Source organism: Callithrix jacchus, chromosome 1, assembly GCF_049354715.1.
Source record: "Callithrix jacchus isolate 240 chromosome 1, calJac240_pri, whole genome shotgun sequence".
NCBI classification, from domain to species: Eukaryota; Metazoa; Chordata; class Mammalia; order Primates; family Cebidae; genus Callithrix; species Callithrix jacchus.
Genome location: NC_133502.1, coordinates 191,544,579 through 191,564,437, shown reverse-complemented (window position 1 = coordinate 191,564,437; position 19,859 = coordinate 191,544,579). Strand labels below are relative to the sequence as shown.

Here is a 19,859-nt window from a genome sequence, read left to right as displayed (position 1 = left end):
GTGTTTTTACTAGAGACAGGGTTTCACCATGTTGCAGACTGGTCTTGAACTCCTGACCTCAAGTGACCTGCCTTCCTCAGCCTCCCAAAGTGCTGGGATTACTGGCATGAGCCATTGTGCCTGGTCCTAGGTGTCTTGAAGAAATATAAAGCAGTGAAGGAGGATGGGAGGTGTGTGGGAGGGTCAAACTATTTTATTATTATTAATTTTTAAGAAATTTATTATCATTATTTTTTTAGACAGGCTCTCTGTCATCCAGGCTGGAGTGCAATGGGGTGACCTTGGTTCATTTCAACCTTGACTTCCCGGACTCCAGCGATTTTCCCACCTCAGCCTCCTGAGTAGCTGGATCATAGGTGTATGCCACCATGCCCAGCTAATTGTATTTTTGCTACAGACGGAGGGGTTTTGCCATGTTGGCCAGGCTGGTCTCAAACTCCTGAGTTCAAGTGATCCTTTCACCCTGGCTTCCCAAAGTGCTGAGGTTACAGGTGGGAGCCACCACGCCTGGCCTTAAGTTTTAATTTTTGTTGAGTCCATAGTAAGTGTATGTATTTATGGGGTACATTAGATGTTTTGACACAGGCATGCAACGTGAAATAATCGCCTCAGGGAGAATGGGGTATCCATCCTCTCAAGCTTTTATCCTTTGAGTTACAATCCAATTACACTCTTTTAGTTATTTAAAATGTACAATTATAATTGAGTATAGTCACTTTATCGTGTGGTCAAATAGTAGGTCTTACTCATTCTAATTTTTTTAACCTGTTAACAAAACCAAGGTCGGGTGTGGTGGCTCATGCCTGTAATCCCAGCACTTTGGGAGGCCGAGGCAGGTGGATCACTTGAGGTCAGGAGTTCGAAACCAGCCCAGCACCAACATGGTAGAACCCTGTCTCTGCTAAAAATACAAAAATGAGTCAGATGTGGTGGCAGATGCCTATAATGCCAGATACTCAGGAGGCTGAGGCAGGAGAATCGCTTGAACCCAGGAGGCAGGAGTTGCAGTGAGCCAATATATTGCCATTGCACTCCAGCCTGGGGGACAAAGCAAGACTTCATCTCAAAAAACAACAAACCCACAACATAAAAAGCCCACAACCCTGGCCCCCACCCCACTTCCTAACCTCTGATCTCCTCCTACCCCCATGTCCGTGAGAGCAACTGTTTTGATTTTTAGCTTTCACAAATGAGTGAGAATATGTGAGGTTTGTCTTCCTGTGCCTGGCCTATTTCCCTGAAACTGATGACCTCCAGTTGGGTGTAGTTGTTTTAAACAAGAGGGTCAGAGAGGATGGCACTGAGGGAGGCACCTGAGGGAGGGAGAACAGGAGCCACAAAGATCCCTGGGGGAACAGTATTCCCACCAGAGGGAACTCCCCGTGCAAAAGTGGGCAGGGAGCCCAATGCAGAGGCCAGTGTGGCTGCAGCAGAGTGGGTGAGCGGGTGAGTGAAGGGAGTGAGAACAGAGGGGTGACAGGGACAGATCGTCTGGGGCCTCATGGACCTGAGACAGAGCCACGGAGAGCTGCGAGCAGGAGCGGGTATGATCTGATGCAGAATCACTTGAGGTCAGGAGTTCAAGACCAGCCTGGCCAGCATGGTAAAACCCTGTCTCTGCTTTGGTTGTGTGTGGGGAATGGACCCCAGGGACCAGGAGGGAGCAGAGAGTCCAAGGACTATGCAGAAAATGAGTGCAAACAGGACCAGGGTGGGGGCTTTTGGGGTGGCAGAAGTATAGGGTCTAAATTGAGCCAGGCACTGTGGCTCACACCTTTAATCCCAACACTTTGAGAGACCAAGGCAGGTGCATCACCTGAGGTCAGAAGTTCAAGACCTCCCTGGCCAACATGGTGAAACCCTGTCTCTACTAAAAATACAAAAATTAGCCGGGTGTGGTGGTGTGAGCCTATAATCCCAGCTACTTGGGAGGCTGCGGCAGGAGAATAACTTGAATCCAGAGGTTGCAGTGAGCTGAGATCACTCCACCATACTCCAACCTGGGCAAAAGGGTCAAAACTCCTTCTCAAAAAAAAAAAAAAAAAAAGTCTAGATCAATTTTGAAGGCAAACAGGATTTCTAGATAGTCAGAACTGGAGCATGAGCAAAAGAAGAGTCAAGATCCATCCAAAGGCTTTCGGTCTCATTTAATCCCAAGACAGCCTCACAGAGTATTGTCATTCTTGGATTACAGATGAAGAAACAGAGGTTCAGAGAGGGTTGCTGACTTGCCCATGGTCATGCAGGAAGTGGCGGAGCTGGGATCTGAACCAGTTTCTGTTTGACCCCGGTGTCCGACCTCTGCCCTCTGTGGAGGTTGCCAGTTGGGAGGCACAAGTTTTAGCACGTCTCCTCTTCCTGGATAAGACGGTGCCAGGCTGGGAAACTGAGGCATGAGGGGACCCTGGGTCACACTCCGTGAGCCGTGAAGCAGGAGCCAGCTTCAGACCAACTCTGTGTGGGGCTCAGAAGAAAAAGCCCCCAACGCCACCTGCTGGTGAGTAGTGTCACGATGGTTGTGCCCACTTTGCTGACGGAAGGCTGGCGATGCCCTTGAGGGGTGGGCAGGAAAGGAGGCAGCCCAGGGGCACCCCCAGCAGACATGCAAAGTCCACAGAGCCACAGTTTAAGGCTCTTGATTCCAGAAGCCCTACAGGCACCTCGCTTGATCAGTGCTATGCAGGAGGGTGGGGCCATGCCAGCAGAGGCCCACCCTGTGTCACTCTGTGCCCACTCCCTCCACAGCCAGCCAGGACTCCCACCTCTCTAGGAGGGGACAGCTGCCCCAGCTCCACAGAGCCCTACATGGGGCTTCTGGAGGGCAGGGGAGTCAGGACCCACCCAACTCCCCACCCAGGCCTGATCAGTGTCTGGTCACAGCAGCCAAGGTGGCAAAATGTCGGCTTCTGGAGGAGAGCGGCTCCCATCCCTAGAGGTACGTCCTCTGGCCAAACGGCTCACCACCCAGACATCATCTACGATCTTCTATCCTGTGAGGGACAAAAACAGGGACAGTAGTTAGAGCTGAAAGCCTGAACTCTGGGGCTAGATGACCTGGTTTCCAATCCCATCTCTGCCCTCTGATGGGCTGTGCAACCCTGAGCGAGGTGCTAGTCCTCTCTGGGCCTGTTTTCCTCATCCGAAAAGGGGTGGGAGAGTAACAGTAGCCACATCACTTATGTCGTGGGAGTTAAATGAGATAGTATTTGTAAATGGAGCCCAGCATATGGAAAGGGCTGTGAGTGTAGGATATTTTTAGGACAAACTCTGGAGTCAGACAGACCTTGCCTTATATACCAGCACATTCTCTCTCTCTCTCTTTCTTTCTTTCTTTCTTTTTTTTTTTTTTTTTGAGACAGTGTTTTGCTCTGTTACCCAGACTGGAGTGCAGTGGCTTGATCTTGGCTCACTGCAACCTCCGCCTCCCAGGTTCAAGCCATTCTCCTGCCCCAGCCTCCCGACTAGCTGGGAATACAGGCTTATACCACCACGTGCCTGGCCAGAAATGTGACTGACTCTGTATTTTGTAACTTTACAGGAATTTGTTTATCAGCTTTAAGAATTTTCTGTGGAATCATTAGATTTTTCTAAATATAGGTTCATATTGTTTGCAAAAAAGGATAATTTGATTTTTTTCTTTCCAATTTAGGTACCTTTAGTTTCTCTTGCCTAATTGCTCTGGCGAGAACTGCTAGTATTGTGTTGCATGAAAGTGGTGAAGGTGGTCATCCTTGTCTGGTTCCCTGTCTTAGAAGAAAGGCTTTCAGTTTTCTCAAATGATAGCAGTGCGTTTGTCCTTGATGGCCTTTATTGTTCTGATGCATGTTCTTTCTGTACACAGTTTGTTGAGAGTCCTTATCACGAAGGGATGTTAAATGTTACTGAATTTTTAAGCATCTATTGAAATCATATGATTTTTGTTCTTGATTCTGTTAGCGTAATATATACTTTTTGTTGATTTGCTTATGTTGAACTATCCTTGAATCGCTCTAATGAATCCCACTTGATCATCATGAATGATACTGTTGTTGAATTTTGTTTGCTAATATTTTGTTGAGGATTTTTGTGTCTGTGTTCATCAGGGATACTGGCCTGTAGTTTTCTTTCTTCATCATGTACTTGTCTGGTTTGGGTATCAGAATAATGCTGGCCTTACGAGTTTGAGAATATTCTCCCCTCTTCAATTATTTGGAAAAGTTTCAATATAATTGGTATTAGTTCTTTAAATGTGTGGTAGAATTCAGGAGTAAAGCCATCAGGCCCTGAGTTTGTTTTTTGTTTTGTTTTGCTGGTAGACTTTGAAATTACTGCCACAGTCTCCTTGCTCATGACTAGTCTGTTCAGGTTTTCTGTTTCAATGTGGCTCAATCTTAATAGACTCTATGTGTCCAGGAATCTATTCGTTTCTTCAAGGTTTTCTAGTTGTTTGGCATTTGGTTGTTCATAATATCTTAATAGTTTCCACCAGTGCTTTTTTTTTCCTTTTTGAGAAGGAATCTTACTCTGTCACTCAGACTGGAGTGCAGTGGCACCATCTCAGCTCACCGCAGCCCCTGCCTCCTGATTTCAAGTGATTCTCCTGCCTCAGCCTTCCAAGTAGCTGGAATTACAGGTGCGCACCAGCATGCTCGGCTAATTTTTTATTTTTACTTTTATTTTTAGTAGAGATGGGGTTTCACTGTGTTGGCCAGGCTGGTCTCAAACTCCTGACCTCAGGTGATCTACCCACCTTGGCATCCCAAAGTACTGGGATTGCAGGTATGAGTCACTGCGTTTGGCCTTTTTCTTTTTTTTTTAATAATTTTTATTTTGGAGACAGAGTCTCTGTCATGCAGACTGGAGTGCAGTGATGCTATCCTGGCTCACTGAAACCTCTGCCTTCTGGGTTCAAGTGATTCTCTTGCCTCAGCCTCCCAAGTAGCTGTGACTGTAGGCATGTACCACCACTGTTGCCGTTAGGAGGAAAAAGGGCAGGTGTTCTATTGGAGACTGTAGTTAATACTGTACATTTCAAAATAGCTAGAAGAGAGTTTCGAATGTTCTTACCATGAATAAATAATAAATGTGTGAGGCGATAGAGATGCTAACTGCCCTGATTTGGCTGTTTGTTTTGTTTTGTTTTGTTTTGTTTTGTTCAAGATGGAGTTTTGCTCTTGGTGCCCAGGCTGGAGAGTAATGGTGTGACCTCAGCTCAGTGCAACCTTCGCCTCCTGAGTTCCAGCGATTTTCCTGCCTCAGCCTCCCGAGTAGCTAGGATTACAGGCCTGTGCCACCATGCCTAGATAATTTTTATACTTTTAATACAGATGGAGTTTCGCCATGTTGGCCAGGCTGGTCTGGAATTCCTGATCTCAGGTGATCCGCCCACCTTGGCCTCCCAAAGTGCTGGGTTTAGAGTCAGGACCCACCACATCTGGCCTTTAACAATTCTTTGTACTTCTGTGGTATCAGTTGTAATGTTTCCTTATTGCCTCTGTTTTTATTTATTTGAGTCTTTTTCTCTTCTCAGTTTAGCTAAAGATTTTTCAGTTTTGTCTTTTCAAAAAATCAACCTTTTGTTTTGTTGGTCTTTTGAATGTTTGTTTGTTTGTTTGTTTGTCTGTTTGTTTTTCTTTGAGACAGAGTCTCTGTCTGTCTCCCAGGGTGGAGTGCAGTGGTGCAATCCTGACTCACTGTGACCTCCTCCTCCTGGGTTCAAGTCATTCTGCTGCCTCAGCCTCCTGAGTAGCTGAGACTACAGGTGCCTGCCACCACGCCCAGATCAGTTTTTGTATTATTAGTAGATATGGGATTTCATTATGTTGGCCAGGCTGGTCATGATTAATTTTTTTTAAGAGACAGAGTCAGGCCAGGAGTGGTGGCTCATGCCTGTAATCCCCGCACATTGGGAGGTTGATGGGGTTGAATCACCTGAGGTCAGGAGTTCAAGACCAGCCTGGCCAACTTGGTGAAACCCTGTCTCTACTAAAAAAAAAAAATTAGCTGGGTGTCGTGGTGCATGCCTGTAAACCCAAATACATGAGTGGCTGAGGCAAGACAATTGCTTGAACCCGGGAGGCGGAGGTTGCAGTGAGCTAAGATCACACCCTTGCACTCCAGCCTGGGCAAAAAGAGTAAAACTGTGTTTCAAAAAAAAAAAAAAAAAAAGTGACAGGGTCTTGCTCTGTTGCCTAGGCTGGAGTGCTGTAGCATGATCATAATTCACTGTAGCCTCAAACTCCTGGGATCAACTGATCCTCCTGCCTCAGTGTCCCAAGTCACAGGGACTACAGGTACATGCCACCATGCCAGACTAATTTGATTTTTATTTTTAGAAACAGGGTCTTGCTACGTTACCTAGACTGGTCTTGAACTCATAATTTCAAGCTATCCTCCTGCCTTAGCCAACCAAAGTGCTGGGATTATAGGTGTGAGCCACTGTGGCTGGCTTTCTATTCTCTATTTCTAGGAGATAAGCTTTTTTAGTTTTCACATGTGTGAACATGTGGCATTTATCTTTCTGCACCCAGGTTATTTCACTAACATAATGTATTCCAGGCTCACTCATGTTGATGTGAATGACAGGATTTCATTCTCTTTTAATGGCTAAATTACATTCCATTGTATATATATAGTCCACATTGTTTTATCCATTCATCTTTTGATAGACACTTATGTTGATTCTCTATCTCAGGCATTATGAGTAGGGCCACAATAGGCATGAGGGTGCAGATCTCTTCAACATACTGATTCCCTTTCCTTTGCATATATATTCAGCAGTGGGATTACTGGATCAGATGATACAGCTATTTTTAGGTTTTTAAGGAGTCTCCATACTGTTTTGCATAATGGCTCCACCGATTTACATTCCCACCAATAATTGGTCCTGAGTTGATTTCTCACTTGAGCAGCATGGTAGTGAGACTTAAATCCTGTCCAGCTCGTCTACATCTGGCCCATCATTTGCCAGTTGTTTGACCTTGGGGAAGGCACTCATTTCTTTGTATCTCAGGTTTCTCATCTGTAAAATGGGTATATATCAGTAATTAATTCACATGGCTGTGTAAGGATAAAAAAGACAGTATATATAAAAGGCTTCCACCTTTTACTAGAAATAGTGATTTGATGTTACTCATTGTTATTATGTTGTTTTATTCCCTCTTATTTATTTATTTAGATACAAGGTCTCATCCTCTTGCCCAGGCTGGAGTCAGTGGCACAATCATACTTCACTGCAGCCTCAAACTCCTGGCCTCAAGCAGCCTCATCTCAAGTTTTTTTTTTTTTTTTTTGTGGCGAATGGAGTCTCACTATGTTGCCTAGACTGGTCTTGAATTTCTGGGCTCAAGTGATCCTCCAGCCTCGGCCTTCCAAAGTGCTGGGATTACAGGCGTGAGCCAGCATGCGAGGCCTCATCTCTTATCTCTAGGGTTAGTCACTGGCACCTTACATTTTTCATTTAGTGATGTCATGCTTCTCTGACTGATCTTGATCCTTATGGCCGTGTGCCAATGTCTGTGCATTGACATAGGTACCGAAGCCAGTCTTCATTGTCTGGCTTTGTTTGGGCTCTTCTTTCATCAGTAAACCTGTCCAAGATTAAGGAGAGGCTGATTGGTCAGGACCCTAAGCCCATGACTGCATCAGCTGTTGTAGAGCTAGGGCATGCCCTAAGCCCAGGATCACTGCGGTTGGAATTCTTTGGCTGCTGAGACTGACACAGCCCTGGGTCACACCTGAAGTACAGCACTGGGCGTGCCCAGGACTCATGGCCATGATGGCTTGCCTACTGCTGCTGAGGTTTATTCAGGGCCCAAGGTCACTGTGGTTGGCAGGTGGTGATGTGGGCCAGATCCCAAGTCCTTGTCTCTGGGGCTGTGTGTTCTCATCTGGCACTAGGGTGATGAGATCTGCCTGTGGGTACTGGTCTAGTATCTGGGAGATGCAGCTCTGCCCAGTACTGGGCTTTACTGTTGTGAACCTAGCACCGGGTTTCCAGGCAAAGTCCTCCACTTACCTCTCTTCTTCCCTCAAGCAAACAGTGTCTCTCTTGATGCTGCTGTGCTGGGGTTGGGGGAGGGGTGCAAGCATAACCCTGTGGCCACTGAGGCTGACACAATATTGGATCACACTCAGAGTCCACTGCTGTGAGACCAGCCCAGCACCGGGATTTGCCTAGGGCCTGCGGTGCTACAGCCTGCCTGCAGGTGAGGTTTATTTGAGGCCTGTGACTGCTGCAGCCAGCTGGCGGTGATGCGGCCAGAACACAACTCTGTCCTGCCAGGGCCCTAGGTTCCCTTCCAGTGTGGGGTGGGTTGAGAGGCTTCCTCTGTCGGTACCAGCCTGGCATCAGGGGCTCAGGGGCTCTGCTCAGTGCTGGCTTTTACTGAAGTGGGCCTGATCCTGGGTTGCAAAGCAAAGTCTTATGCAAGCTTCCCTGTCCTTCCCCAAGAGGGCGTTATGGGTTAGGATTTGGCAGTCCATTTTGAGGAAGAATGGATACCTGTGGGACCCAGGGTAGGGTCCCATCCTAGAGCTCTATGAGGCATCTCCCCAGTTATCTCCCGCTCTTTGGCATCAGAACAGATTACATGAATGCACATTCCCCCTTCTTGAATCCTTACCTACCCGCATTGTATTTTCACAGAGATCCTATTGTGCGTGGCTCACTCACTTGAGCTCTTCCTGGAAGTGAGGTTGTGCTGTCCCCAACATGGGCCTGGCAGTCAGTCCTTGGGGTTTTGGAGTGATCACAAATGGGCAAGGCTTTTGGGCTCCTGAGACGAACTTGTCAGTCAGTCCTGGCTGAGTCTCCAGCAGATCTTGTTGGAAAGAAGGAAGCAGACAGCAACATGAAGAGGAAGAGAAGCAGCCTGGAGAGCATCCCGGGGCCTGGGACTACCCTCATGTCATTAGATCCCTCCCATTTTTCTCTTCCTGACTGCATGTCAATGCTTGCCTCACCCCTGCGCTCTGAAGCAGCAGAGCTTTGTGGCTGATGGCACCTGCTTTCTTGTGCCTGAATTTCTGCATCTTTTATATCAGGATGCAGCCTGGGTTCTAGGAAAATCTTATTTCTAAAAAACAAATACAAAACGGGGATAATAACAGTACCAAACACCTGGGGTTGTTGGGAGGATTAAATGGGGTGATCTGTGGAAACTGCTTTAAGCCAGTTCTGGGTGTCTAGTGACAGTTAGCCTTAGTTCCCATATTTACTGCTGAGGTAACTTTGTACCAGTCTGTCTGGAAGCAACGTGCTCCTGATGATCTGAGAGCAGAAATCTGTGCTCACCTGCAAACCCAAATTTTTACTTTTTTATTGCCACATCTCATAAGCCAAAGCCCTTTCCTCAAAAATTCTGACTTTACTGCTACTTCCTCCCTCTTAAATTGCCCACCTTGTGGGGTCTGTGGAGCCTAAGGTTGGGTTGGAAGAGAGGAGGCTGGGTGCTAGGCTTCAGAGAAATGCCTTTTGTTTTTCTCCTATTCTTATAAGTTTCTTCTGACTTTCAGCCTCTCAGGGTGAGATTGTATTAGGTGAATCTTCCCCAAACCTGCCTTGTAATCTCCTGTCTCCCTGTGGTGGGTACTGAGCAGGGACCTCTCCACTGGAGTTGGACACAGACAATCTGGGGAGTTCCTCTTGTCCCCTGAGACCCACAGATGCACATTTGGACTCAGCTCCATGGAGAACACTTTGAATGAGAGGAACCCATAATTCTCAGTTACACTTTCTCTAATGTTTCTTTCTTTTTCTTCTTTCTTCCCCAACAATTGCTTGTACTACTCATTTGGCAGTGAATAATTTACATTTTTGGTGACATCTCATTTTTCCTAAAAAACTAGTAAAACTTCTTTTTACCCAACTTTTTAAAACTTCTTTTTATTGAACTTTTTCCTCTTTCTTTCTTTCTTTCCTTCCTTCCTTTATTTTTTTCCTCCCTCCCTCCCTCCCTTCCTCCCTCCCTCCCTTCCTTCCTTCCTTCCTCCCTCCCTCCCTCCCTCCCTTCCTTCCTCCCTCCCTCCCTCCCTTCCTTCCTTCCTCCCTCCCTCCCTCCCTTCCTTCCTTCCTTCCTTTCTTTTCTTTTTCTTTTGATGGAATTTTGCTGTGTCGCCCAGGCTAGAGTGCAGTGGCATGATCTTGGCTCACTGTAACCTCCATCTGCCAGGTTCAAGCAATTTTCCTGCCTCAGCCTCCCAAGTAGCTGGTATTATAGGCACACATCACTATGCTCAGCCAATTTTTGTAGAGTTGAGCCTGTTATCTAACCCCTGTTGGCCAGCCTGTTATCTAACCCCTGACCACAGGTGATCCACCTGCCTCAGCCTCCCAAAGTGCTGGCATTACAGGTGTGAGCCACTGTGCCTGGCCCATGTTATTAAACTTTTTAAAAGTTCATGCTTGATATCTTCTCTCCAATTTGTTTGCAATCTCTTGAGTGAACACTTTGTACCTCTAAGAGAATTTTATAGGATTTCATGTCCTTGGTAGATTTAAAAAATCATTTGATTTTTGTCAACTTCTTTTTTTTAAGACAGAGTTCCACTCTTGTCCAGGCTGGAGTACAGCAGTGCAATCTTGGCTCACTGGAACCTCCACCTGCCAGATTCAAGCAATTCTCCTGCCTCAGCCTCCCAAGTAGCTGGGATTATAGGCACCTGCCGTGATGCCCAGCTGAATTTTTTGTATTTTTAGTAGAAACAGGGTTTTCGGCATGTGGACCAGGCTGGTCTTGAACTCCTGACCTCAGGTGACCCGCCTGCCTCAGCCTCCCAGAGTGCTGGGATTACAGGCATGAGCCACCACACCCAGCAGTTTCAAATTCTTTACCTAGGCCTTGCCCTCAGTATTTTTTCTCTTCCCCTTACAGGCCTGGTTGGTTTACACAACACTGGACAGACCTGCTGCCTTAACTCCTTAATTCAGGTGTTTGTAATGAACGTGGACTTGACCAGGATATTGAAGAGGTAAGACTATTCTTCAGGCTGTTAAGCATGTGTATTATTTCATTTTTAATATATTCAGTTATTCACAGTGACTTGAACTTTTTGAGATGTTCTCTCAAACGTTGGCAGAGAGAAGACCTGTTTCTGCATATTCTGGACTACACATTATTTCTAAAACTTCTTAGGTTGGTACAGGGTGGGGCCCAGGTATTGATACTTTTTAAAAGCACTCCTTGGGTGATTTTAAAGTGCAGCCAGGATTGATGGCCACTGACTTGGTTAAAGAGAGAGTTGGAACTAGACTGATGTTGGGAAGGAGTCAGTGGACAGTACACACCTCCCTTCCCCCAACACTCACACAATGCTCTCTCTCTCTCTCTCTCTCTCTCTCACTCCTTTCCTGCCCTGTGCTCTCTCCTTTTTCCCATCCAGGTAGTGCCTGTAATTAAATGAATCATTGCCAAACCACAAGCACAGCCCTTCATGTTGCCCTTTCTTCCCAGGACCTAACCCAGCATGTGCCTCTGCACTTCGGAGAGCTTTAGGCTGGATGTTTGCTGCTTGCCTGAGATGTGGAGTCAGGACCTCCTCATGCACCTGCCCTCTGCTCTCACATGACTGCTGGGCAGAGTGCAGAGGGGCTGAGGCAGCAGTCATGCTGATGTCCCTCTTTAGAGGGTCTCCTGTACAGCAGATTTGCTCATGTGGTGCTTCTCAACTTTGGCCACACATTGAAATAATCTGGGGAAATAAAACATTCTGATAACTGGGCCCCACCCTCTAGAATTTTGGTGTCATTTGTATGGGTATGGCCTGGATATGGTGATTTAAATTTTTACCCAAGTGATTCCAGTGTGCACCTAGCTTCAAAAACTACATGTAAGGAAGTTTCCATCCATTCTTTTGTGGCAGGATCATGTTGTCCAAGGGAGCTGACAAGCAGAGGAGAAGTGTCCCTTTCCAGCTGCTTCTGCTGCAGGAGAAGATGGAGGACAGCCGGCAGAATGCAGTGCAGCCCCTGGAGCTGGCCTACTGCCTGCAGAAGTACAGCATACTGGTAAGATGCCATCCTCCTGGGCTCCTGCCTGCTGATTCCAAGGGGGTGGGAAGCTTAAAGGCAGAGTGAAGAGAGGAACTAACAGCCAGTGAAGCAACAAGAAGCAAATTAGCCTGGACCTCTCAGATTATAGAGACATTTGTGTGAGAGACACACATTTTTGGAGGTGCAGAACTGATATTATTTATGGACATTTTACTTCCATACCGCCCTTTTTCTGCTTCTCAGTAGCGTAAGCAAAGGCTTATCCTCCAAGCTTATTCAGCCACAGTTAAGGAACTGCAGGAAAACAGAATAAAGGAATAAAAAACAAAACCTGTTCTACAAGATAATTCATAAATAGGTTGGGTTTTTTTAAGATAGCAGTATTGAGATGTGCATCACATACTGTAAAATTCCTCCATTTAAAAACATACAATCCAGAGGTCTGTAGTATATTCACAGAGATGTGCCTTCATCATCACAATCTAAGTTCATAATATTTTCATCACTCCCAAAAGAAATCCCATACTTTCAGGTTTTCTGTTGTGTATAACACACTGCTTTTCTCATGCTGCTTTCAGAATCCGTTGTCTTTAACTTTTTAAATCAATTATCCTGTGACTTGGTGTGGATTGTCTTATGGTGTCCTTTGGGCTTCCTGGATGCAGATTTCTATTTTTTCCTGGTTTGGGAAGTTTTCTGTCATTACAGCTATGTGTTGCTTAACAACAGAGATATGTTCTGAAAAATGCATCAGTAAGTGATTTTGTCATCACGTGAACATCATGGAGCAGACTTCACAAACCTAGATGGGGCAGCCTACTAAACACCTAGGCTATATGCTATGGCCATTGTGCTTCTATGGTCTGCCATTGACTGAAATGTCAATCTGCCACTTGTGACTGTTACTTCTTTAGATAAACTTTCTGTCTCTTCTCACTCTCCTCCTTCTGGCACTCTGATAATGCCTATTTTGACACAGGCCAGGTGATATGGCTCATGCCTGTAATCCCAGCACTTGGAAATGATGAGGCAGAAGGATCACTTGAGCCCAGGATTTTGAGACCTACCTGGGCAACATAGGGAGACCCCCATCTCTCTAAAAAAAATTAGCTGGCCTGTAATCCCAGTACTTTGGGAGGTAGAGGTGGGCAAATCACAAGGTCAGAAGTTCAAGACCAGACTGGCCAATATGGTGAAACCCCGTCTCTACTAAAAAATACCAAAATTAGCTGGGCATGGTGGCTCATGCCTATAATTCCAGCTACTTGGGAGGCTGAGGTAGAAGAAATGCTTGAACCAGGACCTCAGAGGTGGAGGTGGCAGTGAGCCAAGATCACATTATTGCACTCCAGCCTGAACTACAGAGTGAGATTCCATCTCAAAAAAAAAATTAGCTGGGTGTGGTAGCAAACCTCTGTAGTCCCAGCTACTTGTGAGGCCTAGGTAGGAAAATTGAGCCCAGGAGTTTGAGGCTGCAGTGAGCGATGATCTATCACTGTACTCCAGCCTGGGTGACAGCACAAGATCCTGTCTCTAAAAATAAAACAAAACAGGAAAAACAAAAGAAAAAAGATACAAATATCGTTTCTCCATAGATTTGACATGCTACACAGCAAATTTTGTATTCCTATATGAGCGGGTCTATTTTTGGAGTGTCTCTTCTGTTTTTATGGTCTGTTTGGCTGTTTTTGTTCTAGAACCATGGCATTTAGAAAAGTAAGGCCTGATATGGCTCCCATTATAACATGGTTTCTTTACCTACTTACGCTGTGTACATTTCACAGGATTCTCTTTTTCAGAGGGAGCCTTCTAATTCTTTACATTTCTACCTGCACATTCTGCCTGATGAAGTATATTTAAAACTGTTTTTTTGCTTAAAAAGGACTCTATTGGCTGAGTGCCATGGGTCACGCCTGTAATCCTAGCTCTTTGAGAGGCTAAGAGCATTGCTTGAGTCCAGTAGTTTGAGCCCAGCTGGACAACAATGAGAGACTCTGTCTTTGCAACAACAACAAAGACTTTGTTATGGAACATTGCAAATATATACCAAGGTGTCTAGTGAAGAATTAGACAGTAAATCATCAGCTGTAACCATTACGAAACTCATGGCAGTCTTGCTCTTCCTATTAATCTTCCGGAATCTTGTTTCATCCAATCTTTACTGGATTTTTTTGAAGAAAATCTCAGACACCATCCTACTTTATTGGTAAACACTTCATTATGCATCTCTAAAGAAGAAGCACTCAAAACAACCAGCTCCATCTTGTAATTTCTTGATAGAATCAAATATCTGGTAAACGTGCAGACTTCTTGACTGTTCTTTAATCTATGTGGTTTGTTTGAATCTAGATCCAAGCAATGCCCACACTTGCATTTGCTTAAGTTTCTCTCTTTTCTTAAATTCCTTTTAGATTTCTGTTGCTTTTCTTTTCCTTGCAGTTGATTTGGTTGAAGATTTTTTTTTAATATGCTAGAACTGGCTATCTAGCCAGTGGCATTCAGCATGTTCCTCTAACCTTTTATTCCTTGTAAATGAATATTTAGGTACAGATATTGCCCTGCATTTTATGAAGTCCCACACAAGGTCCGCAAATAGAAGTAGGGAATAACTGGAGCCTGAACTGTGGGTGGCTCAGTTTTGCATGTGCTGCCCTTGCCCTCTGTTTCCCCTCCCCCTACAAAGGACACTTTTGGCTGTGAACATTGGCTCAAGTTAGGGCATTCTTGAGCTTGTGGAGAAACAGAACTATGCTCTGAAGACCCCCACCCCTCCCAGGGGGAGTTCTAATCTTGCCTGGCTTTGGGGGCTGTCTCATGATATCCTGCCTTCCATCTCCAGTGTGCTCTGCTCTGTCAACCTGCTGAGGCTTTGCAGTTCAGGATCCATGCTCAGGAAAGCCCCTCCCGGAGGGTGCACGTGGGCCATGGGGCGGGACTGTTGTCTAGTATTCTGAAGTCCCATAATCAGGGCTGGAGTGGGCAGGTATAAATGTGTGATGCAATCATATTTGTGGTGGCAAGTGAACTGTCTCATGCCTTTCTCTTTTCAGCCTGGAGGGCAGTATGAGCTCTTCACTGTAATTGCACATGTGGGAATGGTGGACTCCAGTCATTACTGTGCCTACATCTGGAATGCTGTGGACAAAAAATGGTTCTTCTTCAATGACTCCAACATTGCCTAAGTGAGAAACATCATCCACAATGGCCTCCTGCCTGGGATTGGCCACCTCTAACAAATTCTGGGATCCAGACTGCATGGATCTCCAAGATCAACACACCGTGATCTTGCTGTCTGGGTGTGGTGTCGTTTATGAGAGTTCAAGCCTTTTTCAGCCTGAAGTCCCCACATGGTTTGCACCTCTCTTCACTTCCCTTCACTTCTAAGTTTTTGGTGCTCGAGGCTCATGCCCTGTGGCTTCATGCTTTGTGGGAAATGTTTATAGAGCAAATAGAGTTAGAAATGTGTAAGTTAGGCCTCTGGGATAAGCATGACTGAGTTTAAACACAGGGACAAAGGTGCTAAAGAGACTTCATTGCATGTGACATCCTGCCACCAATACTCTGGGCTCTTGGGAGTTGGAAGAGGTGGGCTTCTCTGGAGGATGGGGGGCACATTATAGCCTCCTGTCCTCTGTGGGTGCTCGCAAGTATCAGCTGGTGGCTGCGTGACTCCATTGTTTCTGGCGTCCAGGTGTCTTGGGAAGACATCCGGTGTACCTATGAAAATTCTAACTACCACTGGTAAGAAACATTGGAATAATGGGAGCCCAATTAGCTCATATAGGGTCCTTGGAGCTGCATGAAATATCCATGGATTCCCCTGTTACTGACATGCTGATGGCTCACTGTCCACCTCATCTTCAGCACTCACCCCCCTCCCCCACTTGCCTCACACATCACACTCTAGGAATATTAAAGCAAAGATCACAATTGTTTTTGTACATGTAATTTTTAGAGATGGGGGTCTGGCTTTGTTGCCTAGGGTGGAGCACTGTGGTGTGTTCATAGCTCACTGAAGCTTTGAACTCCTGAGCACAGGCAATCCTCCCACCTCAGCCTTTTGAATAGCTGGGGCTACAGGCATGCACCATCACACCTGGCATATTTTTTAAAAATGTTTGTAGAGATGAAGTCTTGCTATATTGCCAGACTGGTCTCAAAATCCTGGGCCATCTGCCCATTTCAGCCTCGCAAAGTGCTTGGATTACAAGCATGAGCCACCACACCGAGCCACTGGTTTTTAAAATTGTTTGCTTACATAACTTTCTATAACATTAGACTATGAACTCTTTTGAGGGAAGGATGACTTTTTTCATATTTCTTTGTCTGGCTTGCATTAGTAAGTGTCAATAAATATGTTTATAACCAATGACCACAGAGGAGAAGCTGGAGAGAAAAAGGCTGGATGAAGTTTAAGCAGAGAGATTTTATAAGTTTTCTTAGCTGAGCTTTTAGGTTGTATATTAGAAACGCTATTTGAGGTGATTTTCAGCTACAGAGATAGGCTTGGTCATTTGAAAAATAACGGATTAGGTGAAGCTCACATTTGAAATCTTCATTCTACTTTTCATCTTTCTCTCCTGTTTCTTCTGAGCATCCTCTTAGACACCCAGTGTCTGCCACTTAGTGGCTGCCATTGATTTCCCTGTTATTGAGATCAGAGGTTGGCAGCCTTCCTCTATAAAGGGCTGAAGAGAAAGTACTTCAGGCTTTGTGGTCTGTACAGTGGCTGTTGCAGCCACTTAACTCTGCCCTGTGGAGTAAAAGCAGCCACAGACAGTACCTGGGTGAATGAGCATGGCTGGGATTCAGTTGAATTTATTTCCAAAAAGGGGCTTGGAGGATGGATATGGGCTCATGCTTTTAATTCCAGTACTTTGGGAGGCCAAGGCAGGAGGATCACTTTAAGCCAGGAGTTCAAGACCAGCCTGGGCAGCAAAGCAAAACCCATCTCTACAAAAAAAGTGAAAGTTATAGCTAGGCATGGTGGTACACACCTGGAGTCCCAGCTACTCAGGAAGCTAAAGCTGAGGCAGGAGGATCACTTGAACCCAGGAGTACGAGGCTGTGGTGAGCTATTATTGTGCCAGTGCATTCCAGTCTGGTGACAGGGCAAGAACTGGTCTCATCAAAAAACAAACAATGCATATTCTCACTTACAAATGGGAGCTAAACACTGGGCACTCATTGACTTAAAGATGGCAGCAATAGACACTGGGAACTGCTGGATGGGGAAGGAAGGGGAGAGGCACAAAACTAACTGTTGTGTACTGTGCTCACACCCGTGACAAACCTGTACATGTACCCGCTGAATCTGACATAAAAGTTGAAAGTTTATTTAAAAAACCCGACAGGGTTGGATTTGGCTTGTGTGCCTGGAGCTTGTTAGCCTCTGCTTTAGATATTAACTAACAGAAACTTAGTGCGTATCTTCCCAGGCCGTCTATTTTGTTCTTCTCCGAGGCGATGGATAGAAGAAGGCTTGATCCAGCTGCCTGGATGTTTGCTGACACTTGTCCTGTCATGGATTAATGAAGCATCCTTTTCTGATGAAGGTTTTATGCTGTTGTACTGATGTGTATTCTCATCTCTCTAGGCAAGAAACTGCATATCTTCTGGTTTACATGAAGACAGAGTGCTAATGAGTATGCCCGAAACCTTCAGAGATCCACTTCCGTCCTGGATCTACAGAGTCTTCTAAGAGATTTCACAATGAGGAGAAGCATCATTTTCCAACTATATGACTGAGTCTTATTTATAATCAGGGATATTATCAAAATATTTAACACTGAAACCCTGCAGGACCTGATCAGTCAGGATGGATGCTTTCACCAGTGGACCTGGCCACGTGGCTGCTGAGTCTTGGGTGCTCCCTGCTGCAGTCAGCCCTTTAGTTAGGAGCCTGTGGGAGGTCCAGGCACTCCAGGGAGGAGAGCAGTGGCAGTGGGGGACATATGGATGCTAAGGGTCAGTGGCAGTGGATATTTCAGTATTTTACCACTGCTGTGCCCAGACGTATGTGTACTGGCTGAATATCAGTGCTGTTTGTAATTTCTCAGTTTTAGAACCAGTATTAATCCATATAAATCAAGTGTTTTATAACTGTTATTCTTTTATTCAGCAAATATTTATTGACAATCTGTTCTCCATAAGATAGCGTGATAGTACAGTAATGAATAAAGTTCTTTTCCACAAAAGGAGTTTGCAGTTTAATGGGGGATGGTAGGCCTGGTGCTATAGGAATTCAAAGGACCGGGAAGTCACTTCTGTTGTGGGGCCCTGGGAGGAGCCTCCAGGCTGGAAAGGCTTAGGGTGGAGACTCCGATAGGGACAGCATAAGGAGTGGACTGGCTGCAAAAGATCATGCTCAGCATTCAGAAACCATCCACACACCCAGCTTTTTTCCACCAGGAGTGGGGAAGGCTGGGGATGGGAAGGCAGGTGGAGCTCAGAATGTAGAGTATCCAGCAAGGCTTGGAAGCTTGCATCTGTTCTGGTGGGTGGTGAGGAACCCCTGAAGGGGCATGAGGAGAAGAAAACTCAGTTGTGTTCTGCTGACATCGATCTGCTGCTGGGGTTAGAGACAAAGGTGGTGGGAATGGAAAGCCATCACAGTCACTGGCGCCATTTTGGGGGAAGAGTGGACGTGGCTGGTGAGAGAACAGGGGCCCAGGGAGAGTCCAGCCGCAACCTTGGAGGTGAGCCCTGTGGGTGTGAGCACTCCCACTTTACAGATGACCTGATGGAGACATTCAGATGTTTAACTCTTGTTCAAGATTCCATACTTGATAAGTGGCAGACCAAACTCCCAACTGAAGATGTAGGTCATTTCTTTACTATTTTATTTGTATTGGTTAACAATGATTAGCCATACAAGAGTAAATTATTGTAAAATCTTCAAACAACATAGATAAGGAGGGAATCCCTTCCTTGGAGCTTGCCCTTGTCAGATGGCTGGATGAGAATCCTGGGGCATCCGTAACTAACTGCCAGGGCCTGGGCTGCTCACAGTGACAGAAACGCATGGTGTCCCAGTGCCGGAGGCCAGAAGCCCACATTTGAGGGGCACAAAGGGCTGGCTCCTGGAGGCTCTGGAGGAGGCCTGTTTCCTGCCTCTCAGCTTCTGTTGTTTGCCAGCAATTGTTGTCATTCATTTGCTTACCACTGTGTCACTCCAGCCACCACCTCCATCTGCACACAGCCTTCTCTTTTCTTTGCAGAGATGAGGTCTTGTTCTGTTGCCCAGGCTGGAGTGCAGTGGTGAGATCATGGCTCACTGCAGTTTTGAACTCCTGTGCTCAAGTGATTCTCTTGCCTCAGCTTCCCCAGTAGCTGAGACTACAGGCACATGGCACCATGCCTGCCTGCTTTGTAAATTGTGTTTATTTTCCTAGAGATGGAATCTCACTATGTATTTCAGGGTGGTCTTGAACTGCTGACCTCAAGCAGTCCTCCTGCCTCAATCTTCTGGAGTGCTGAGATTGCAGGTGTGAGCCACCATGCCTGGCCAGTTCTGATTATATCCAAACAGGCATCAATCAGTCCTCAGGGCTCAGCAGTCTCCAAGGGCATGATGGATGAGGAAGGACGTGATGGCCCCATCCATGCCAGCCCAGGGTCTAGGACATGTGTTTTCTGAGAGCTTCTGGATGGTCACTGGGTCCAGTGAGCCCCAAGCCCAGTTCCACTGAGCAGCTCCAAGTGAGGTTGCATTTTCTCCAACTGTCCATTCCAGTCTCTGGGACTGTCCTCTCCCATGGCTCAGAGGAAGGAGGTCTCTGCAGCTCCAGGGATATTGGAGGACAGAAGCTTCTCCACAGTGAGATGTGGCTCCCCCCTCACTGAGTCAGGTCCTGCAATAACCATCCTTCCAAGGGCATCTGCTGCT

At 46.1% G+C, this 19,859-nt stretch overlaps 2 protein-coding genes across 2 annotated transcripts in view; both read left to right on the top strand.

The window, feature by feature from the left end:
* The window catches only part of SLC25A17 (solute carrier family 25 member 17), an 85,918-nt gene extending 72,376 nt beyond the window's left edge, over positions 1–13,542 (top strand). The window contains exons 9-10 of the transcript XR_013521188.1: positions 10,854–10,950; positions 11,842–13,542. The gene's annotated coding sequence lies outside the window, so the exon portion shown is untranslated. The remainder of the gene's footprint in view (positions 1–10,853; positions 10,951–11,841) is intronic.
* Positions 11,827–15,298, top strand: LOC103790460 (uncharacterized). Its single transcript, XM_078334878.1, has 2 exons — positions 11,827–11,986; positions 15,022–15,298. The coding sequence occupies exons 1-2, from the start codon at positions 11,846–11,848 to the stop codon at positions 15,151–15,153; spliced, it is 273 nt and encodes a 90-aa protein (XP_078191004.1). The 5' UTR covers positions 11,827–11,845; the 3' UTR covers positions 15,154–15,298.
* Positions 15,299–19,859: the final 4,561 nt, after the last annotated feature.

Coding starts and splice junctions, on each gene's coding strand:
- LOC103790460 (XM_078334878.1), top strand. CDS start 11,846: ATGTTGTCCAAGGGAGCTGACAAGCAGAGGAGAAGTGTCCCTTTCCAG. Junction 11,987..15,021: donor TGCAGAAGTACAGCATACTG/GTAAGATGCCAT, acceptor TTCTCTTTTCAG/CCTGGAGGGCAGTATGAGCT.